The 21,740-nt window shown below is 34.8% G+C and overlaps 1 protein-coding gene across 2 annotated transcripts in view; it reads left to right on the top strand.

The window, feature by feature from the left end:
• cplx1 (complexin 1) overlaps positions 1 to 13,530 on the top strand; it is a 66,387-nt gene extending 52,857 nt beyond the window's left edge. For both annotated transcript variants that reach the window (XM_028008815.1, XM_028008816.1), the window contains exons 3-4: positions 4,658 to 4,833; positions 8,417 to 13,530. In XM_028008815.1, coding sequence (XP_027864616.1) covers positions 4,658 to 4,833; positions 8,417 to 8,611 — 371 coding nt within the window. In that variant the 3' untranslated portion in view covers positions 8,612 to 13,530. The remainder of the gene's footprint in view (positions 1 to 4,657; positions 4,834 to 8,416) is intronic.
• Positions 13,531 to 21,740: the final 8,210 nt, after the last annotated feature.

Raw genomic sequence — 21,740 nt, 5'->3', positions numbered from 1 at the left:
GCATAAGGCTTCACCTAGAATATTTTATGAAAATAAACTATTGAGATCTATATATTGCATCTTGAGCTACAATACTGAAATTAATTAACTCTATGATGACGGTCTGATTTATTAAGTTGCACTTGCATGAAATTTATCTTTGCATACAAGTCATACTAAATAACAAAGAGAGATTGTAATCATCTGTTCCATCAGCAATTGTATGTCTGATCTTCTTGAGTACGAACAAAAGTCAATTCATCCATATTCAAATGAATATATGTAATATAATAAATCACCTTTGTAATATAAAATATAAAATAAGAAAACTTTATTTTAGATTTTAAAATATAGTCGTAAATTATTGTGACCACAAGAAGAACAAAACGTCACTTGTTGGTGCTTTTTTCATGTTTAGATTTTCTTTCTGTGTCCCATTTTCATCTGATTATTTGAAGACTACCATGCTTTTTGCGAGTTTGGTTTTGTGTTTTGCTTCATTTTGGTATTTTATGTGCATTTATATTCTGTTCTCTTGTTTGGTGTGATTTTTATCAGCCATTTCTCCAATTTCATCAGTCCAGCTTCAATTACAGTTGTGCTCTGTTTCTAATCAACCACTGGCTCCTTGTTCAAAAATCACCTCTCCATCTTAAATATGGGTCATTTTAGATGCCATCCTGTTATTCCCATCAGCATTTTTTTAAGTACAATTGTTTCCTTGGGCCTTTCTCTTTACCATTACATGACAGTAATTCTCTTTTCTGTTATTTGAATTTCTGATTAAGAGGATAAGGTTTTGTAGTTTTTATCAGGAACATATTTTAGTTTGTTTTAATCAATTTTGAGGAATAATTTCCAACTTCCACATGCATGTTAGCTTGCATTTCAGATTAATAGTGCCCATTTATATCAGACCATTACAAAGCCATCTACTACCATTTAAAGGAAATACGCCAATGCACAAGTAAAACACAGAGTTGCTCATTATCTCCTCTAATTAAGCCCCTTAAATCCTGTTTCTTTGGGGGGTTTTTTTGTTCTTGCTGAAGCCGACGCTCTCATCTCTTACTCTGGAGCTCTCCCAACATACAGACTCCACCACAGGCAGCTTCTGATGACTCCAAGGCTTTTGGGAATGACGCCTGTCACAGATTTCCACACAGCAAGTTTGTCACAATCAGACGAGCTAATTAGCCTTGAGCATCAAGATTGCACATGTGAAGGTTTGAGAGAAAGTTAAAATAAACATCAACATATGGGAAATAAAAGGAACAATAACCAACAAGTAAATTCATAAGCAGAAACAACTTAGAGGTTTTACATCTAAAATATATATTTATGAATGCTCCAACTTAAGCTAAAACTTTTTTAACCTCATGGTTTGTCTTTAAATCGGCGATGATCTTATTTCGCCTTCATGTTCTATATTAGGGAGAGAAAATACTGCACAATATCTGCAGTGTAATCCAATTTTAAATTCCTGTGTGTAATGTAAATTCAGCATCATGCATAATGGAAGGACAGAAAAGATATGAGCTCGAACAATGTAATTTTGTGTGTCATGCCTTATTTTAAAGTGTTGGAGCAGAGAAGACTAGTTTTCATTTGAAAACTTTCTGTCATACCTGAGGTCATGCAAAATATTATCCCTCAGTCTTTTGCTTGCTTGAAGCTTGCTACTCATGCAAGATTTGGTAAATCTCCTCAAGCTGCAAGGAACAAAGACAGAAAAAGTTTAACTTCTCCTTTGTCTTCCAGCAAATCACAGAGCAGCAGAATGTTTAAGAATAAACTTCTGTGGGTGTTATCTCCAAGCTGAGAGAGTCACTGCTGTTTTTGTGATTGCTCAGAAACACGTTAATAATGTAACTTGGTGTCTGCATGCAAAGTGTGTGATTAACCAGAATAATGAGATTGAGACAGCGGCAGAAAACGGAGACAGAATCTACTGAGAGTTAAACAAAACAACAAGAGCAACTTTACCACACATTTATAGAAACTAAATAATCAAATTGTAGTTTCTGACAGAAATGAATCCTTTCTGTGGCTCAAGTAATGCTTTTCTTAATCATCCATTGTTTTTCCCTTATCATGTTCATTATTTTAGCTAAAAATATAGGAAGTGCTTTTTTAATGGCAAAATCTGCTGCTGTTCATGTTAAACTTACTTTTATTTATTTCAGAGCAGCTATTAAAGGTTTTATATAAACTATGTATTGATTCATTTTACATATATGTGATTTTTCTCTCATGAATTAAGAAACAGGAAGTCTGAAAATCATCCTCACAACATTTTTGAAGATTTTTGTGATCAATATTTATTAGGAATGTCTGCTAACTCTTAGATCGAGTCAAAGTAAATTAATATAATGCTGAAAAGTGATTGAATTATCCTACTATTAAAACTGCAGAATGTAACATTTATGAAAAAAAATAGTTTTTTACTCATTTATTAAAGCTATCATTATGTTGTGACAGTATAATAAAAATATACATAATCTCTGAACAGATTAATCCACTATACACGTTATTATCAGGCTAAGATATGCTGGTTCAGACTCATGAAAGAATATATTTTTTATATAAAAATTAATTAGCAGTCCCCTCATGAATGACTGGAGCTTGTCCTGGTACAATATGGCAAGCTCAAGACGTCAGCAGGGAACCTCAAGGTTAGAATTGTCTCATCAATTTCCATGCAAAGCCAGATGGCTCTGCCTTTGAGTTCTTCCTCCAGAGACTTTGCAAGTCTCTACACCAGAGACATGCAGAGACCGAGGTGAAGACAAAGGCCCTAATAAAGACAAGAAGAGTGCTGGACTGAGGTTATTATGGGAGTGGGATGGATTTCAAATTTGCCCAGCGTACTCAAGAAGGCCCAGTTCTCATTATAATCTCTTCTTTTTCTGTGGGTTGGAACTGAGTGCAGAGACAAGGGTTCAGGATTCGTCTGACCACTCTTAAAGCACTGCCTTGTTTCCAGCCATTGAGCCGGAAAGAAGAGCCAATATCTCAAGAGTAAAAGTGCACAGAGTCCCAAGAGAAGGCAGCAAGCTCAGCATGCAGACTGACTCTTCAAATAAGTCTGTGTAGCTGTCGGACTGGATACTTCCAGTTTAAAACTTTGCCAGTCGACCCAGTGAGACCACAGAACCAAAAATAACAAACTCAGAAAATGTAATAACATATCCTGTAAACTCCATTTGATATATATACAGCTCTGGAAAAATTTAAGAGACCACCTTAAATGATCTGTTTCTCTGATTTTACTTTTCATAGGTGTATTTTTGAGTAAAATTAAAATTATTATTTTATTCTATGAACTGCTGACAACATGTCTCTGAAATTGCAAGGAAAATGTTTGTATTTATTTGCAGAAAATGAAAAGTGGTCAAAGTAACAAAAAAGATGCAGAGCTTTCAGACCTCAAATAAAGCAAAGAAAACAAGTTCATATTCATTTAGAAATAACACTAATGTAATAACCCAGGAAGAGTTCAGAAATCAATATTTAGTGGAATATATACATATAGAGGTGTGTGTTTATATGATCGATGAAATACATATATATATATGACTTATTTTGTGCTCTTCAATTACATTTGATTGATTAAAAAGTGAAAAATGTTTAAGATGTACACATTGTTTCTTGACATCTATATGAGAGATATGGCTTCTCACACTCATATAAAATATGGACCCTTTACAGAAATTATTTATTTCAGTGTAAATAAATAAATAATAATCTTACTGTGATACCTCTGGCAGTGCACACAAGCCAAATATTTCAATGTTTAATAAAAATTCTGACTTCCTCTTATCGCAAACAATCATGTTGTCCCATCTTCACACCTCATCTTTACATAAAAAACATAAAATCTTATTTTCAACGATCAAGCATGAAAATAATCCCTAAAAAAACACACAGATCAGCCATGTCAGCTGGTGCCTGTAGCAAACAGAAGATGTTTTCTCAGTGAGGATAGATCAGTTCGTGACAGCTTTAAAACTGCCTGTGGATGTTTTCATAAGCCTAAACTCACTGAGTAATGACTTCATTTGCTCAGCTCTCTGGTTTCTCTTTAATCTGAGAAATGATTGCATCATCAACAATAAACTACATTTAATTTCAAGTTTTGGATTGATGCGATAAGATAGTACTTCATTAAAAAATATCCTACCGATTTCAAGACAGCTGAAACACTTCCTTGCAAAAGCATATTTTATCATATTACAACAACAAACTTGATGTTAGCACATGTGTATTATATTCATAAATTAGCAACAAGTTGAGTTGCAATGGGCCCTTGTTATTGTATTTCAACAGCCTTTTGTTCAGGCCTTGATCCAAGGTCAAAGTGTACACTTTGCATGAGAATATAAATTTCTGTTAGAGATGACAAAGGACAACAAAGCAATCAAGAGAATTGTTGTGAAATTACAGCGTCTCTTATCTCTGGGTCGTGATTGTGGCACTTGTTCCATCTATTGCTGCAGCTTTCTGTCAAAGGGAGATAGTGCTGCTGTTTTACTGGCTTGAAATTTGAAATACAAAACAATTTCTATTAAATTATCCCACTATTAGATGTACCTATGAGTTGTGCAGCAACGAAAATAAGAATTGTTTATTTCTTTCATTGAAGTGACCGTCTCTTTTCTGCTACTTCTGTCAACAGGGGCCACTAAAGACATGGGCAAAATGCTTGGTGGGGAGGAGGAGAAGGACCCTGATGCTCAGAAGAAAGAGGAGGAGAGGCAAGAAGCACTGAGGCAACAAGAAGAGGAGAGGAAGGCGAAATATGCAAGAATGGAGGCAGAGAGAGAAAACATCCGACAGGGCATCAGGGACAAGGTCAGGAAATACATCTGGACATTTTCCGTATGTTTTTGGTCAAAATGTGAAATAAAGAGCGTAAAATTACAATTCTTTACCAAAAAATAAAAGAAATAATAAAACAGAAGATATTTTCCTCAATTATTTTGTTTCAGTGCAATAAATTTGTCATTCAACTCCTTTATTTATTCATTTAAATTAGCTATAGGTATTTTTTGGCTCCATCCCTGGTCATAATTTACTGCCCCAGATTTTTGCATCCAAGGGTCTGCAAACGCAAACATGGCTGATTTTCTTTCTAGGCAGAATAAAAACATGTTTTCCATCCCATCTCCTGCTGAAACTGACAGCAAGAACTTGCAAGGGAAAAAGAAACCATAGTTGATTTTACCTGTCTGCATTAGATTTGGCAGCCTCCTCGCAGTTACACTGTGTGGGGCTGATGTCCAGTCAAAAATAATAAATTACCAAAATTATCTCAAAAAGCTGAGCCTGCCAGAGATGGTAGCTCCAGCAGCTACAATTTAATCCTGTAAAAAGCATTTCATGTGCTCTATTGCTCACTAATTGTAAGTGCAGAGATCTGGAGCAATAATTACAAATCTGCAATATAAGAATTAATATTATTAGAAAATAACAAGAGTAATCCATAAAGAAGAATATTTAGAAAACACACTTTATGTAAAATTGAAAGTATTCAAATTAATTGACTCTTTACAAATCCACAAATTACTGAAAAACATTCAAAAATTGTTTGTCAAATAAGCAGAGTTTTGCCATTTGCAAATTTAAGTATGAATTATATATGTAATACACATAAGGTTATGTAGGTGGATAAAGAGTGGGAATATTGATTTAAGTTTACACTTCCATCCACTACCTTCAATATGTAAAGCAAAAGTTTTGACATTATGCTTCATGATGTTTTTCTTTTTTGTACATATTGAAAAAAAGTAAATAAACAAATGTTTAGTGAAATACAATTCCTTCAGGCTGTAGTTTCTTGATCAGATGTTAAAATTTGATAAAATTATTCAATTTTAATAAAGTCTGTATATTTTAACAGTAGATGAGATACAATCAGTGACAGCTGGTGGGCTAGTAGAGCTAAGTCTATCTTACTTATCTAGTAAGATTGAGCCTTTTTTATTTTTGCAAAGAATGAAAAGCAAATATTGTCTAATTTATAATCTAAATCATTTAATTGTTTTTTTTATTCAATCCTCTCAATACGAATAGTTGACGTCACAACTAAAATAAGTAGTGAATGAAAAGGAGCAGAAAAAATAATAAACTTATGTCTCCTAATCATGTAAAAACAAAATTAGCTGATTAGCACCTGACACATTTCAAATACACAAAAAATGAACAAAAAACACACAACAAAACATCAGCTTATTCAATGCCACATCACTCCATCATAATAATTTTCAAATTTCTTTTCAATCCAAATTTCCCTTAAAGGAAACTGCTTCATAGCAAGATTATTAGTTCAAATGTTCTTATCTATGCATTAAAGTGAAGTTAGAACCTTAAAGGCTTTAAAAAACACTAAAATGATTGCTTTTGTTTACTGATATTTCAAACTGCAAAGATTTATGATTAATATTTAATTATCCTCTACAGGTGTTTCACGCTTCTGGTAAAATATTACTCTTGACACTGCTAATAATGCGTTAAATGTTTGACAGGAAAACTCTTGAAGAGTTGGAGAATCTCCTCTGAACTCCACAGCGTAAACAGGGAATGGGGAAACAAGATGAGAGATAAAGTGTGGTTTGACAGCAAGTCTTCGGGAAGTGTTTGACTTTATTCTGTGGAGAGGCGCTGACTAAGCTTGACGGTCTTCACTTTTAACTGATGCAAGCCATTTGTTGCTTTGGAATAAGCCTGAGAGCAAGAGAGAGACGAACAAGACAGATTGGAGGAGGTTGAGTTAAAGCAGCATGAGGGAGAAGTAAAGAGAAGATCTCCAGCAAATATATCAATAAACAATTGCTTCAGTGGCCTTTCGCTGGTAGAAACACTTCCCAAGTTATATGTTGAATCTCAAAACTTTTTTGGTCAAAGCACTTGGACAGAAGGAATGACTACCGTTGGTTTTTGCTGTCAAGTTGTCAACTTAACATAAGTCTTAAATGTACGTGTGATATATATAAAAGAAAAAGGGACGCAGTGCTTTGCTACACTACAACAACTATAACAAGGTCAGGAAAAAGCTTTTAGAAACAGAAAAAAAAGTGAGGGAGAGGGTATGTTATGCTTGCTTGACTTTAACAACCGTAACATGTAGAGGAGGAATTTGGTTTGTTTCGGTTCAGTTAAAAAATTTTTTAAAAAACACCAACGCTGACAGATGGTCAGTAGAGCATCGGTTTAAATGAGCTAATCAACCACCGCAGTGTTAGCTTCGCTACTAGCAGCGGTAGCTCATCTACCAAAACGAGCACTTATTAATAATCGCAAAATAGATAACAGGCCTAAAAACATAAAAGTGTAATGGACATTCAGTCCATTACACTTTTATGTTGTAACGGATAATACTGATACTGATAATAGTATCAGTATTACCAAATACTAATACTGTAATGTTTCCCAATGTGGGAAACATTCAAACATTTCCCACATTGTGTGGGAAATGTTTGAATGTTTTTTTGGTGCTGAATCGTGAAACATAAAGTAGCGTTGTTGTCAGTTGCTACGGCAACGAGTCTGCGTAGCGCAGCCGACACAGAGAGCAAGAAAAAATAGTTGGTCTTTAACTGTTTTTCTGCGCTATTTTTACCTCTGTTGCTCTGAATCAATAAAACGTACATCCCCAGGTTTCATTTAGTTAAAGTTATTGTTCTCCCGGGGCATCGCGGCTATGGACGGCATGGAAGAAAATAGCCCTCCAGCTTTATGCGCATGCGCAAAATTTCCGGATGTAAACAATAACATGCAAAGGGTCCATAGCCTCCATGTGTTAACTTTAAATGTAGCTGCTACTGACTGCTAAGTACAGATTTATTTTCCTCAATCCTATATCCACAGCTCATGATTTGGTTATTTATATTATATCTAAGATTTTATCATTAATAAGGCATATTTAAAAGAAAAATAAAGAGTTACAGTTAAGAAATAGTCTGCTGGAAGTAGCCATCAGAAAACAAGTATACCAGTCGGAAACAATGTTTAGAGCATTAAGTGACCCTAACAAAGAGTAAATGGAATGACAAAAACTACTTCAATTATTCAATACCACATAGGCGCCAACTGGATATAGCTGATAGTTGTTTTTGTTTGTTTGAGTAATGGTTATAATCCCTGATATTTTCATAAGTCGTCTAGCAAATAAAAATCACAATGGAAACAAGGTGTAAAAATAAAATTTTCAGACAATAAAAAACATAGATAAGTCGATATGTGACATTCAACCTCTTTTATGAGTATTCTTTAAAATATGTAGCAATGCAAAGTGGTTAACTATACATTTTCAATTATAGTACATGGGTTTCAAAAAACCAAAAGACATGAACAAAAGCCAGTTCTTTAAAGACAAATGGCAAAATGTTATTAAAATCTGGCCTGCTGCGTCATTTTTCCTTTCTTGTTTCTGCAGTATGGCATCAAGAAGAAGGAGGAGAAGGAAGCCGAGGCTGCCGCTGCCATGGAGCAGGCCTCAGAGGGCAGCCTTACCCGCCCTAAAAAGGCCGTCCCCACCGGCTGCGGCGATGAGGAGGAAGAGGAGAGCATCGTGGATACTGTCATGAAATTCATCCCAGCCCCTCTGATGGATATGTTCAATAAAAAGTAACAGGATTTTGCTTGGAAATATGGTTAACTTCTTACAAAATCCTTCTAATTAATGCTGTACCAGCCTGTCCCACTTCAACCTGCCGTCACACTATTCTTCACACTTGTCCAATCCCATCAAACCAAATACTAAGTGTACTGGAATTACGCAGTGTGCCATGATTTTGTCTTTGAGCTGAACTATCCAATCTCAGACAGTGATTCATACTTTTAATATTATGACAAGAGAATCAGTTATCCTGTTTAAAAATTACAAAAACACCTACATATATCACTTTATTTAACATCTTTTCAATCCATTTCTCAGAATAAGTTCAAACATTGCCGACAGCCACTTTTTTGTTTGTAAATAATATAAAAGAGTACTATATATGAGTGAAATATGATATATGACAAGATTACTAAGAGTATAAGCCATATTTTTAACTTGTAGGGAATTATCCAAATCATATCAAATTTAATTAAAATTTTCATTTTCCTTTTATGTTCCTGCTAGTTTTTGATACATAGTGTACAGAGATACATGCATTTTTTTTATTGGTTCTTCGTTGTGGCCATTCACCCTTAAATTGATTATTATGTGAATGTAAAATATGAACATGACATTTTAAATGTGTAAAAACAAAGTCAAGTAAGTTAGTGAAGTGAAGGAATTTATTTCTATTGAGACAAATTTGTTTATTTTGTATGCATGCATTTAATACCTATGAGGCGATGTGCATATACTGATTTAATTTGTAGTCATGAAAGAGAAGATGTTGGTATTTCAGGCAATAAATTATTTAATTAAAACATTTCATTCAACTTCACTGTACACTAGGAGATAACTGATTGTTCAAAAGGTTCTTCCATGGAGAAATATTTTCTCTGTATGTAAAACTTGTTTTAAAACAGGAGGGTAAAATTATATAAATTCAAAAAGTTCACTGGTTATATTATATTTGATTGTGGCTTAGAAAACTCTGTTGTTGCCAGTGTTATTTAGTCTTCTTTTGAATCAAGACGTGTAAAAATTTTACCTGGCTGGTTAATTTGAAGCTACGTGTAATATCTTTGTGTTTTCTTATTTTATTTTAATGTAAAAAAAAAAAGAATAGAAACTTCACAAACACAACTATGTTGTGTACACACTATATGTGAACAGACAGTGACAATAGTGCAATATATTGTTCAAAATGAAGTTGTCCTGTGTCTGTTGGTTTAACAAACGGGAGTGAAGTCCCAAATCAGCAATAACAGACAATCTTCATTGTTTTGTGTTTCAAAGTTACCCCTAAATGTGTTAGTCAATGTTAACGGCACACACGTGACAACGTACTGTAACAGTGAAAGTTTTGTAGGTCAGACACATTTATTTAAAGAGGGAAGGTGGGACAATTTGCTTCATGTCGTAAAAATGTTTTAATCACATGAGCGTTCATCAACTGGAATTCACAAACCGTTCACTGTAATGAGGAAGGCTAACACAATGAGAAATGATTCACGAAGCTTCATGGCCCAACAAGGCAAAATATTTAACATTCCGACAGATTCTGGTCTGTTGTGCTAGGAAATAGCTGCACAAATTCAAATACTTGTACAAATTCTTTTCTATGCCTTTGTTTTTAATTTTACTTCATTCCAGAGTGTCTTGTCGAACATTCCAGATATTTCTGACATTCCACCAGATTTATGCTGGTAATCCACCTACTTAATTGCAGATAATTGCAGTAGGCCTCTGTCAACTCCTTCTTTGCCTTTTAGACTACTACATCACAATGTAAACCTTAAACTATTTGTGCTTTTATAAGTCAAAAATTGAAGATTGACTCCAATCTACAGTTAAACAGATGAGATGTGTGCCAATGCCAATTAAAGGGTAATATTAGCTGCCATGTACAGAAAGTCCAAAATCAAATCTCTGTAATCATCAATGTGCTTTTGAAAACAGTAACTTAGATGTTGTGGTAGATTTTTTTACTGAATGTTTTGTGATCCACTTGGGCACAGTAGGTGTAGTTGTAGCTGAGGTTTTAAAAACCACACATTTTGCCTCGATGTTGCAGAACTTGTGTATTCCTGTTTCTTCTATAAGGGATTTAGTTTTTTTGTGTGTGTTTTGTAAACTGTATAATTATTTCAGATACAATATAACACACAACACTGGCATAATGCCACCCATAGAGCACATTCCTTTAACGTCTTGTGACTTCATTGCATTTGTAAACTGCCGGCAGCTGTGGCGACATTACGTTAGCAGTCAACCATTTGATCGTTGTTGCCATGTTAGGGAGCAGTTATTTAATTATACCAAAGAATAGTGATGTTGATAGCAGATTTAGTAAAAGAGCTTTCATTTTTGTTTTAGTAAATTCTCAGGTATTATAGCTTGATGTTTGATTAGTAGCCGTTAACTACAGCTGTTGTTGAATTACGTCAATATAAAGACATATTAGTTTCATTGCTAACAACTTAGCTTGTCAACAGCAACTATTAGTTTTGAATACATTCAGCTAAATAGTAGTTGGGGTACCTAAAATACTGATAAGCAGTGACATAAAAGTTAAAAAAGGAAGTCATATTTAATATGTTTGCATTTAAACCTGATAGCTTCTGATGGCATAAACTCCAGTTTCACGGCTAGCTAGAAACTAGGGTTAGCTAGTTGGTTAAACCTAGGTTTAGCTAAGCTTATCTAAATTGGGTTTAGCTAGTTTAGCTAGCAAAACCTAGCTTTATTTAAAGCAAGCAAGTTGCTCTATTATAGCATTTGATTTTTAAAAGTTTTAAAAGATACAATTCCTGCCTTGAATAAGTTCCCAAGCAACAAAACTTAAACTGCTGAGCTAGCAACCTAGCTTTATTGTTCGCAACAAAACTTTTTGTTTTGTTGTGAACAAGTTTTTATGGTTGGTCTACTGGTATTTTATTAACATAAATTCATGTCTTTAATAAAGTAGTTTCATTTCTGGCATCCTACTTTATTGATGGCAAGCCAGTTAACACATAGTAACTTTAATTTAACAAAATCCTTAGCCCGGGAATATTTTAGAAACTTTACTTACTTCCTTAAATCAAGCAGTCCTGTCACTTGTAACATTTTGATTGATGGAAAGTAAGTACATAGACAATTAACTATGATTTTTGAATCTTTTGCCCGGCTAAATAGCTACTAATCCTGCCCTTGATAAGCCCTTGCTAATAGTGAAAAACTGCCTGATCTAAAAAAGAAAGTTACAAGTATTGCCTTTAAGTTCTTTGTTAGCTAGTTTAGCTAGATGCTACATCAGCATCTAATTGAACTAGTAAAGATATTTTGTCATTTCTTCTGAAAGTTTAGAAAATATGCTAACTTTTATTTTAGAATATCTTCAATCCCAGATTTGTTAAAAACTTCAATCACTGCCTTAAAATGAAAAGTCTGATCGCTAGTGAGCTTTTTTTCTTACTGCTAGCAACTTAGGCCACGGTGACATTTAATTTTATCACGTTTGGTCTTAAAATATTTTAGAAAGCTACAATTACTGCCCTTGTGAATGATGCCAAGCAACAACATCTTAGCAAAAATCATGTGTATTCAAAAGTATTTTTCAAATTAATGAAACCCAATCACTGTCTGCATCTAATATTCCACCAAATACAGTCATAAACATTTTTATCATTATCTTATAAATAGAAAATTGATTGCTCTCCTGCTGCCCAAACAAACTGCCCAAGCCCTGGAGGAACTCAATATGTTGCCATTTTGTGAATGTTGAGTCAAAAGCCCACAAAAGTTGAAAGTCACCTATTTATGTCACTCGTGCACTCATTAGTAGGTTTTAAAAACTGCCTGAATATGAATAACATGGCTTCTAGAAGAATAATCCTTTGATGTGACTTGAATGTAACTGTCTGACGTTTCTCTCTTCTTGCATCTGTCTTTTCTCTGTTCTGTATGTGCTGAGGAGATGCTATTTCTGGTGCCGTTTTTTCTCCCTGTCTGTTGTCAGTCCTGTTTTCTGTCCTCTGGTGGCTGGTATTCTGAGTAAAGGAAAAAAAAATAGAAATATGTTTATTTGCTGCATTATTTTGTACTGCAAAAATCTCCTCACCTTTCTCCCAGCCTCTTCCTCTCTGTATCCTCCTTATGTGTTGACAAAAGTGTATGCATGCTTTTGGTGTGCGATGTAGGCAAGGTTGTGGATATAAACGTTTCGTGTCCTCTGTGTTTCAAAGCTCCACCTGTTAGCCTCACTGCATGCTATTTTAGACAAATATTTCAATATGTAACTTTCCTGCAAAAGTGGAATCACCGCACACTGAGAATAAAGTGATTTCATATAATTTTTTATAGTCTTGTGTTTCTGCATTCAAACTGTTAAAAAGCACACTGCAAAAACACAAAATCTTACCACATAATTTTGGTCTACAAATATTTTAGTATACTTGAAATAAGAGAAAACTAACTTAGAAAAAAAATTTTCAGCAGGATATGAGAGGTTGTTTTAGGTGAATAATTTCTTAATATTGATGAAAATGCATTAGTTCTATTGGTAGACATTTTCCCCATAATTTTCCAATAGAACAAGTACTTTTTCAATATTAAGGAGTTATTGACTTTAAACAAGCTCATATTTGTTGAGGAAAAGTACATTTTCTCTTATTTCAGCTAGACCAAAATTTCTCAGTAAGATGTTGTGCTTTTGCAGTTTATGTGTTTGGTTTTGTAACCACTGGTATTTCTGCTTTCTGGTAAAAATCACTCTATATTTCTGAGACTAGGACGTAACCTTACAGTTGTGGTCCATCCCATTGCATGACGATCAGTACAACATTTAGTGTAAACCACATGTAAATGTGTCTGTCAGTAAATACTGTTTTTCATTCTCGGCATGGCTTTATTTTTTCTTTTAACTGGGATTTTAACATCAATAAAAGTGAAAAGGGCTGTAAACAGAATGCAGTGTGTCGTTCAAATCATGACTGAAGAGAGGCCTGACTTGTGATTGTCTCACAGTAATTACACGGACATCAAACAGATAAAATTAGCATCTCTGCCGTATAAGCTTTTTGTTCTAAGTGGGTCTTTGATATGAGAATACCCAAAAATTCAAATGCCAGGCAGGGATTGTGGATTACTCTTTAAATTTGGTTTATTTCTGCTCAGAAAATTAATTGATTGTCATGCCAATGGTTAGGTAATCGGTGTTGAATTTTAAATTAGCTTTTTATTATTTGTGAGATTTTTGTTATTTCTAAGATCCACTAAATTGTTCATAAAATGGCAATTTTAGCCCAGATTGGAAGTTATTTATTTCTACTTTGAAAATTACCTTTTAATCTTGTGTTGCAAACAAGTCAACCCAGTAAATCATATAAACACAGTAAAAATAAAAGCATTTTCTTATGCATGATGAATTAGGCTCCATGTGTTGTTCCTTGCACTGGATGAAACTAAATATTTCTTACTGTCTGCTGCAACAGATGTTGAATAAATCATGCAGCTCCCCATATGCAAAATAGATTTGTAAAATGGGAAGGCTGTTATTTGCACTTATGCAAAATTAAACAGAAATATGTCTAGCAAATTAATATGAGTTTTAATATTTGTGAAAATAAACCATAAGCAGTTTTAATTTGAGCTATAACCTTGCAAATTATTCTTCTTTATCTTATTAATCTAACTTTAATTAAGATTAGCCAATGAACTAAAACTAGAGTATTATAATGTTCTTGCTTCAAAATGTTTTGTTTTTTTTATTCTAGGTTAAACTTGGTTTTATTGCTAATTGTGAGGAGGGAGCATTCTGTTATATTCTTTTCACATCTGCAGGTATAGATGTGAAAATAACTGTGCCAAACTGTTTTGGTGAAATATCCTCGGTGATGAGCTTTAGGTCTTTGAGGCAAGACGGTGTCTTTGTCATCATCCTAATCTTTATCTCCTTTCACACATTTTCTATAAATCCTGGACATCTAGTTGGGTCACTCTCACATCGCAAATAATGTTTGCAGAATTAAAAGATTATTTTGAGTGTAATTGTGCCTGGGGTATGAGTAGTTTGGGGATCTTTAAGGTGGACTTTTGCCCCTGATCGTAGCCTCTTAGTGGCACCACTGGATGCTTTTATTGCAATAAACTAAGAGTGTCAACCACTCCAAAATCCAGATGTTTGAAAACAGTTCAAAGCATTAAAAAATGCTATAGGTGCTGCTTATGTGGCACTAAAGGGAACAGCAATGAAGCAGGTGTCAGAATGTGTTGTGATACCAGGAGCGTGACTAGATTTATTTTGTTTTGGGGGACAGCAGAAACACAAACTGCTCTCTAAAATTGCAATTTAATCTAAATGCACAACACTAGGTGAAATTTGAACAACAAAACTATTTAATGAACCAACAAAACACATGGCTCTGTTCAGGATGTGCAAACTTTGCAGTAGATTTGTTAGTTACAGTGGTTTAGGACCCAGGCTAATGTTTCTAGTCGTTATGCTGTTTAGCTTAGCATAGCTTAACTGTAGCTATTTTTAGAGCTGTTATGCTAAATCTATTCATCTTATCAACTTAAAGTGAAAATTATTGAACCATTATAGACTAGAGATTAATTATTCTGCTTTGCTACTTTGCTATAATATCATGTATTTGTAGGTAAACATTAATATGTATCTCATTTCAAACAATGAACAAAGGTTTTTAATAGTGGTTGTGAAACAACAAAAGGAGCATTTTTATCATCTACTGACAGATAAAACGTTAAACTATGATCTGATTTGCAACCAGTTTTCTCTCATACATTTTACATTTTGACACCAGTTGACGCAGCAACATTTCCAGTTCAACATTTCTCCATCTGATTGCCCTGATTTTCACCTAATCCACCTCCACTGAACACTGTTAATGGCTCAGGACCTGGCTGCTCGTTCTGCAGTAGGACTGCGATATATCTGGTGGTTTTACTGCGCCGCTGCCTTTCCGCCACTTCAGGCTGTTGAACACACACGAGAGCGCCGCCTCCTCAAGTCTCCCAGCAGGAAATGGAGGTATAAATCAATTCCATTAGTATTCATGCTTTGAGGTAGCCTTTTCAGACCAGGCTGCCTTTGTGCTCTCTGAACAGCACTCTGGCTGCAGGAAAGTCACAGCTCTATTGCTGTCCTGTAGACATGAAACAGTCACTGTCAATTAATCACTCTCCACTGGGCACTGGCTCCCAGTCATATACCCCAGCTGGTAGGCACCATCCAGACACTAATTTATCTTTGGAGCTGAGAAAGTTGATTACAATCACAATCGTTAATTTAGACTTTTTTGTTAATGTCTTATTTTGCTCTTTTTGTGTTGAGATGACAGGATTTGGTGATCAGATTTTGGCAGTAAAATCTTACTTATTAGATTTCGATCACTTTGAAGCCTCAGTTTTGAGTTTTCGCTTTAAATAGACACAATGTCTTCAGCCAGAACTATCCGTTCAAGGAACGGATTGTTAGTAGCTGCCTTTTCCATTGACTACTAGCAGAAACGACAAAGAAGACAACAGAAAGTAGAGGACGATGGCTCAGCATGTTTTTTAATGACTTATAGCATGAACAAACTTATTTAGGTGTGATTTTAGTCCGGTTTTTTACTCAAAGAAAACAGCAATTGAGAAATTTTGTTTTTCAACATTAATGAAATAGTGACAAATGTTTTTGCACATTTGTAATGGATACATCCCAGTCTGAAGACCTGAACCCTACTAAAAATCAGAAGAATAAGCTAAAGCTTTGATAGGTCCAAAAGCAATACAGAAATATTTGTATGTTTATGAAATGTTACAAGTAACAAGTAAATCTTTTTTCCAACATTTATGTAGTCTTTTTAATTTTTTTAATTTTTGGTTTAAGATTCATGGGTAAAATCACACAAAAAAAAAACGATGTGCATAATAACTCCAGTGCTGTCATATATCTTTATTAGAAAATTGATACACAGAGGCTAATGCCACAATATGTAATAATATAGTAGAATCAGGCTTCAAAATGTAATAAACCATTAATTCACATTATGTAATGATGAAAAATGCAATAAAATCCTTGGACATATTTTGCAATAGTTTCTGCCAAATATGTAATAACATTATTAAATTTAGCGCTGATTAATTTGACGTTCTAGAAATGATAATTTAATAATGTGGAGATAAACAATGACTAACTTTACGTGTTCATCCTAATTATTAGACTTCTAATAAAGATAATGTTGTAGATGAAATTTTGGTCATTAAATGGCAAACTTGTAGTCCTTTAGTTTCTTTTTCAGATAATGCAAAATGATTCAAAATGTGATCAAGTATTTTATTTTTAAAGCCAGTTTTATTACATTATTACATATTGCTGCATTACATGTGTTTTTCTATGAATGCTGATTCTGCTCTTATTTGCATATGTTGTTATTCAAATGAAGTTTTGTGTGATATTCTGAGTCATGTCAACTCCATCAGACAGCTGCTGGACTGCTCTGACTCTTGAAATGCTTCTTCCTCCGCCCTCCATCTCCGAATCTACGGGACCTGAATAGCTATCACCACATCCCAGAGAGACTCTGATTGACAAGTCCATTGCCTTAAAATCTCAGCAGCCGCAGCAGCTCAGATGAAGCTATTATAGGTCTATTTAATGAATAAAGTAGAGCTGAGACGTTGCTCACCCACATCAGCAATTGGCATGGGAGCTGTTTCTCCATCCACCTTGGTGACAAGAGGTTTGACGTAATGTAAGGCATTTAATTTAAACACAGCTCTCCAAGGGGACAGTCCTCCATTTCGCCGTGTTAGAAAGTGCAGACAAAATGAGCTGAAAACGGATTTTAAATGTCCAGTAAGGAAAACTCCTGACCTCAATTAGTGAGCTTTCCTCCCCTGGGTCTTAGCTTCTAGCTGCTGCATGATGATGCCAAGAATTTGGCTTTATCTGTCTGCAAATAAATCCTCACAGACTGAAGGTATGAATATTGTAGGTGAAGCTCATGAAGATGTAAACAGAACGTTCTGTACAGTCTATAAATACTTATCTGCGTTAAACACTCTTTGTTGTGTGAAGCTGTCAGCCATGCACTGCTATGCTTGTCACCAGGAAACTAGGTGTAGAGTAGATCTGAATAAAAAGCATTAAAATTGTTGAAACTGTTGTTTCCACTTGTTTTTCATACTTATGCTGAGAAATAATAGGAAAAACCTTATTACTGTGACAGCTCATCATGCTGTAGGCATCAAAAGATTAAATAATGTGTGCAGAGAAAATCCATGCATAAGTCATCTCCAAACCATAAACTACTTTATTAAACAGTTCTTTGAAAAATCATTTGTGCTTGTTGGATTTTTGACATTTTGTCAAGGTGAAACAACAGTGTTTGATCAGTCCCTCTGGGATTTTGTGATTGTTTCTGTGATTTGTTGCAATCAAAATCATCATTTGTGGAGCAACTGTAGAAGTATTTGCAAGAGGTTTTCCATTCTTTTCTCTTCCTTCTTGTAAAATGTGCAAAATAATTTCCCAGACTCTCATGAAGAACAGTGAGTTCACGTTTGCTCTGTCCTTTCATGTATGAAAGTGACGTTTTGATACTCGATCTGTGATACTCGATCACAAATCGTAACAATATCAAGTGAGGCAGCGAGAGCAGTGTAGCAGAAGTTAGAAATACTGCCACCTTCTGGTCGGAGTTAGCAGTCATTTAAAAACTAACGGTATGGGCTACTTTTGCAGAAACTTTGTGATAAACTCACAATTATGCATTACCATAAAAACTTTAACTTTAGTATTGGTTGACTGCCTTTCCGGAAACCTTTGCTCAGTGTTGTATGTTTAAAAAAAAAACGCTTCTGGTTTAACGTTACAGATTTGTTTTTCCCCCTTCAAACATGATATGTTGCATGTAAAAGGAGTTCATTCAGCTAAATCTAAGCTCTGCTTCCCTAGAAGGTGCTCTTTCTGCATTAAGCTCTGCTGAGCTGCAAAATTGAACTGGCACCATGTATGGAAATTTGATATAACAGACAGTAGCGCTCCAAGCCTGATGTCTGAATTTTGATTCTGAAGCAGCTTTGGCACTGAGTGGTATAAATTAAATCAACTTATGGATGGAAAGGTTTACCATGCAGCAAAGGCAGGCTCGAAAAATGTAATAAAACATGTTATTAAAATTGCACTGGCTCTTATTGAGCCTGTTAGCTGAAACATATGGGACTCCTTAGCCCATCTCTGCAGCTGCAGCCCTTAATCCACCCACATGCCCTTTTATCCTGGCTTGAGATTTAGTTTTTGGATCCATTCGGAAAACAATTCAAATTTAGCAAGCTACCTAACTGTCTCAATCTAATTTAAGACACTCAGTGATGCACAATGTTGAGATGGACCAAGGTTCACGCACAGAAACTATGTTCAGAAACCTGTGGGGCTTTCATGATGTGTAATTCCAATACAGTGATGAATATTTGATGATATAGTGATTACATTTCTTTAAAAAATGCAAACATACATTTAGAAAAACATTTCTAAATGTAGAAATGTAGAACATTTCTAAATGTAGTTTCTAAACATTAGAAAAAAGATATTTACTTAAAATTACATATTGACTAAATACGTATATTTTCACTGTCCAAGATTAAACCTGTTTCGGTTTCCGGTCAGTAAGAATTACCAAATCTTTTTGTATTCCTTAGATGCCAAAAACAGAGAAAAAGAGATTATTTTAGTTGTATTTAAAAGTTCCTTCTTATTCAGACGTTTGCAAGCATTAATAATGATACGCTCTGTGGCTTTAACCAATTTGTGAAAGCCCAGATGGTGTTGATGATGTGACTTTCAAAAACTGCTCATATCTTAATTTGCATGGGGAAAAACAAAATCAGTGCAGAGTTCATAGCTTTGGATGTTGCTTTATAAATCAAAAATGCTTTAAACATTTTTCACAACTTTGAACTAGCTCAGTTATGTTATGATTCATAATATATCTGTCCCTAAAACAATGCTGGAGGTAAGGAATTTAACTTATAAATCATCAATATAGACTTGTATTTGCTACCAAATTAAGTGTAAAGAAATTAGAAGGTAAATGTGCAGTTTTTGAATTTTAATGTTTCTATGTTGTGTTTATCTCAGTTAAAAGGTAATTATAAGCATTTGAGTGAATTTTATCTTAAATCTTTCACACAGATTATGCCCAATAGCAAAAGGCAGAACTACTTATACACCAGTAGATTGTAATTTTGTGAACATGTTGTTTCGTTTTGTAGCAAACCCCTAACATTCTTGAGGCCAGCTGTTATTTTCAGTAAGTTTTAGTGTCACTCTGGCATAAAGCCTAAAGTGGCTGCACATCCATATTTAAGGTCATAAGGGGAACTGTAGTGAAGGTTTAAATTGCTCTCCGCTCACAACAACAGACCGTATAAAACAGAAACACTCTTAGTCCATAGCATCTCTTTGTTACACTTACCTTTCTCCTGCTCCCTCCAGAGAAAGAAAACAGCCAAATATGACCTGAGAAAAACAAACTAAGCACATAAACAAAGAGTCTTTGTACCGAGGGAGAGATCCATATTTCCTCCACACAAAAGAGACTCCCAGCTTTGATAATAGCAGCTGCAAATGGCTCTTATTTCCCCAGGTGCCACAGTGAGAAAACACGATATAGTTTTTATTGTACCAAGAAGGTGTAGCATAGGATATTTCCATCTCTCGTTAGTCTCTTTAGTGGCTGCTCTTAATTGGATTTCTTCTAAAGTTCAGATTAAACTCCAGAGGTCTCAGGCTCTGGTTGTGACCCAGCGAATAGCTTCCCATCTGTGAAGCTGATTAAATTGCATCTTGTTTCTGGGAGCTGCTGGTCGTCATGTCTAGACCTGCGCTGATTGATTCCAGTTTTGCAAACAACAAGTGTTGTGAAGTCACAAGGGATTTGGCAAAGAATCTGGAAATTAAAGGACTTCTTTTGATGATACAAAAACAGAGACATTTGTTGTTTTAGGCCCTTTAATTACATCATACTGCAAACTAAAAGTAAATAATGTAATGGCAGTGAAGCAGATCTCTCAGCACAGCATTATTACATTCAGAAAAAAATATTTTCCAGTTCTTGGGGCATTTCTTGCCCTCATGAAGGAAGTCCTCATATATTTAATTAGTGTGCTCATTTAAATTTCATTTGGTACTTGCATAATTTCATATTACCTGTCCTTCGGCTTCATAAATATTCAGTTTATTCTTCATTATCCTGATTAAACTTGAGCGTTTAAACACCAACCGTAATTAAATGACAGGCGAGTCGTCAAATCTTTTCTGTTTTAATACAGTTCAGAAAGTTATCAACAAATGTTACCAACTTGACATACAATAGTTTAATGAGTGTTAAATGTTATACACTTTTAATAATAATAATAATTTTATTTATTAAAATGCTTGTCATATTTTTGAAAATACACTGTAGAGAAGAAAATAAGACACTTTAATCCTGTTACAGACGACTTCATCCATCTTTTTAGTGTCAAGTTTTTCTCTAGGAAGGATACATAGCCATGCAAATGTTTTTAAATGAACTGATATACAGAACAAAGGTATAAAAAAGCAGTTAGTATAGATCCCTGTTCACTTGGTTAGTTGAGCTGGTCTGCAATAAATCATTCCATTAAAATACATTAAAGTTTGTGAATGGACAGATTTATACTTCTGCACTCAGGGAAATAACACAAAATGTCCCAAAAACTGACATAGCAGCTCAAATTTTGACACTTTCCTGGGTTCTTTTTGCAGAAATCAGGACCTTAGATATTGAATATCCATCTTTATGTTTTGCTTTCCTTCATTACTTCATGAGTTCATTGCTAAAAGACCATTTGTAGTACAAATCAGTTTACAGAAAACTACATTTAGTTCACCTCCGGAGCTGTTGATCTGTTTGCTGGCGGCCTGAAGCGAAATCAGAAGTGCTCTTGTCTCTGTAGGGAGCAGCGCAATGAACAGATCCTGAAACATTGATGCAGAAGGCATCCGTGTTCTCGTCCCTTAGCTGGAATGCCAGGCACCTCCAGCAAAGACTTTCATGGTGGAGTTCACCGCAGGGAGGATCCGTCATGCTGAATAAGTCTGAGCTTTTCATGATTCCCTATCGCTCCTCATAGGACGAGAGTGAAA

The sequence above is a fragment of the Xiphophorus couchianus genome, chromosome 23 (assembly GCF_001444195.1).
Source record: "Xiphophorus couchianus chromosome 23, X_couchianus-1.0, whole genome shotgun sequence".
NCBI classification, from domain to species: Eukaryota; Metazoa; Chordata; class Actinopteri; order Cyprinodontiformes; family Poeciliidae; genus Xiphophorus; species Xiphophorus couchianus.
This window is presented reverse-complemented; position numbering and strand designations above follow the sequence as displayed.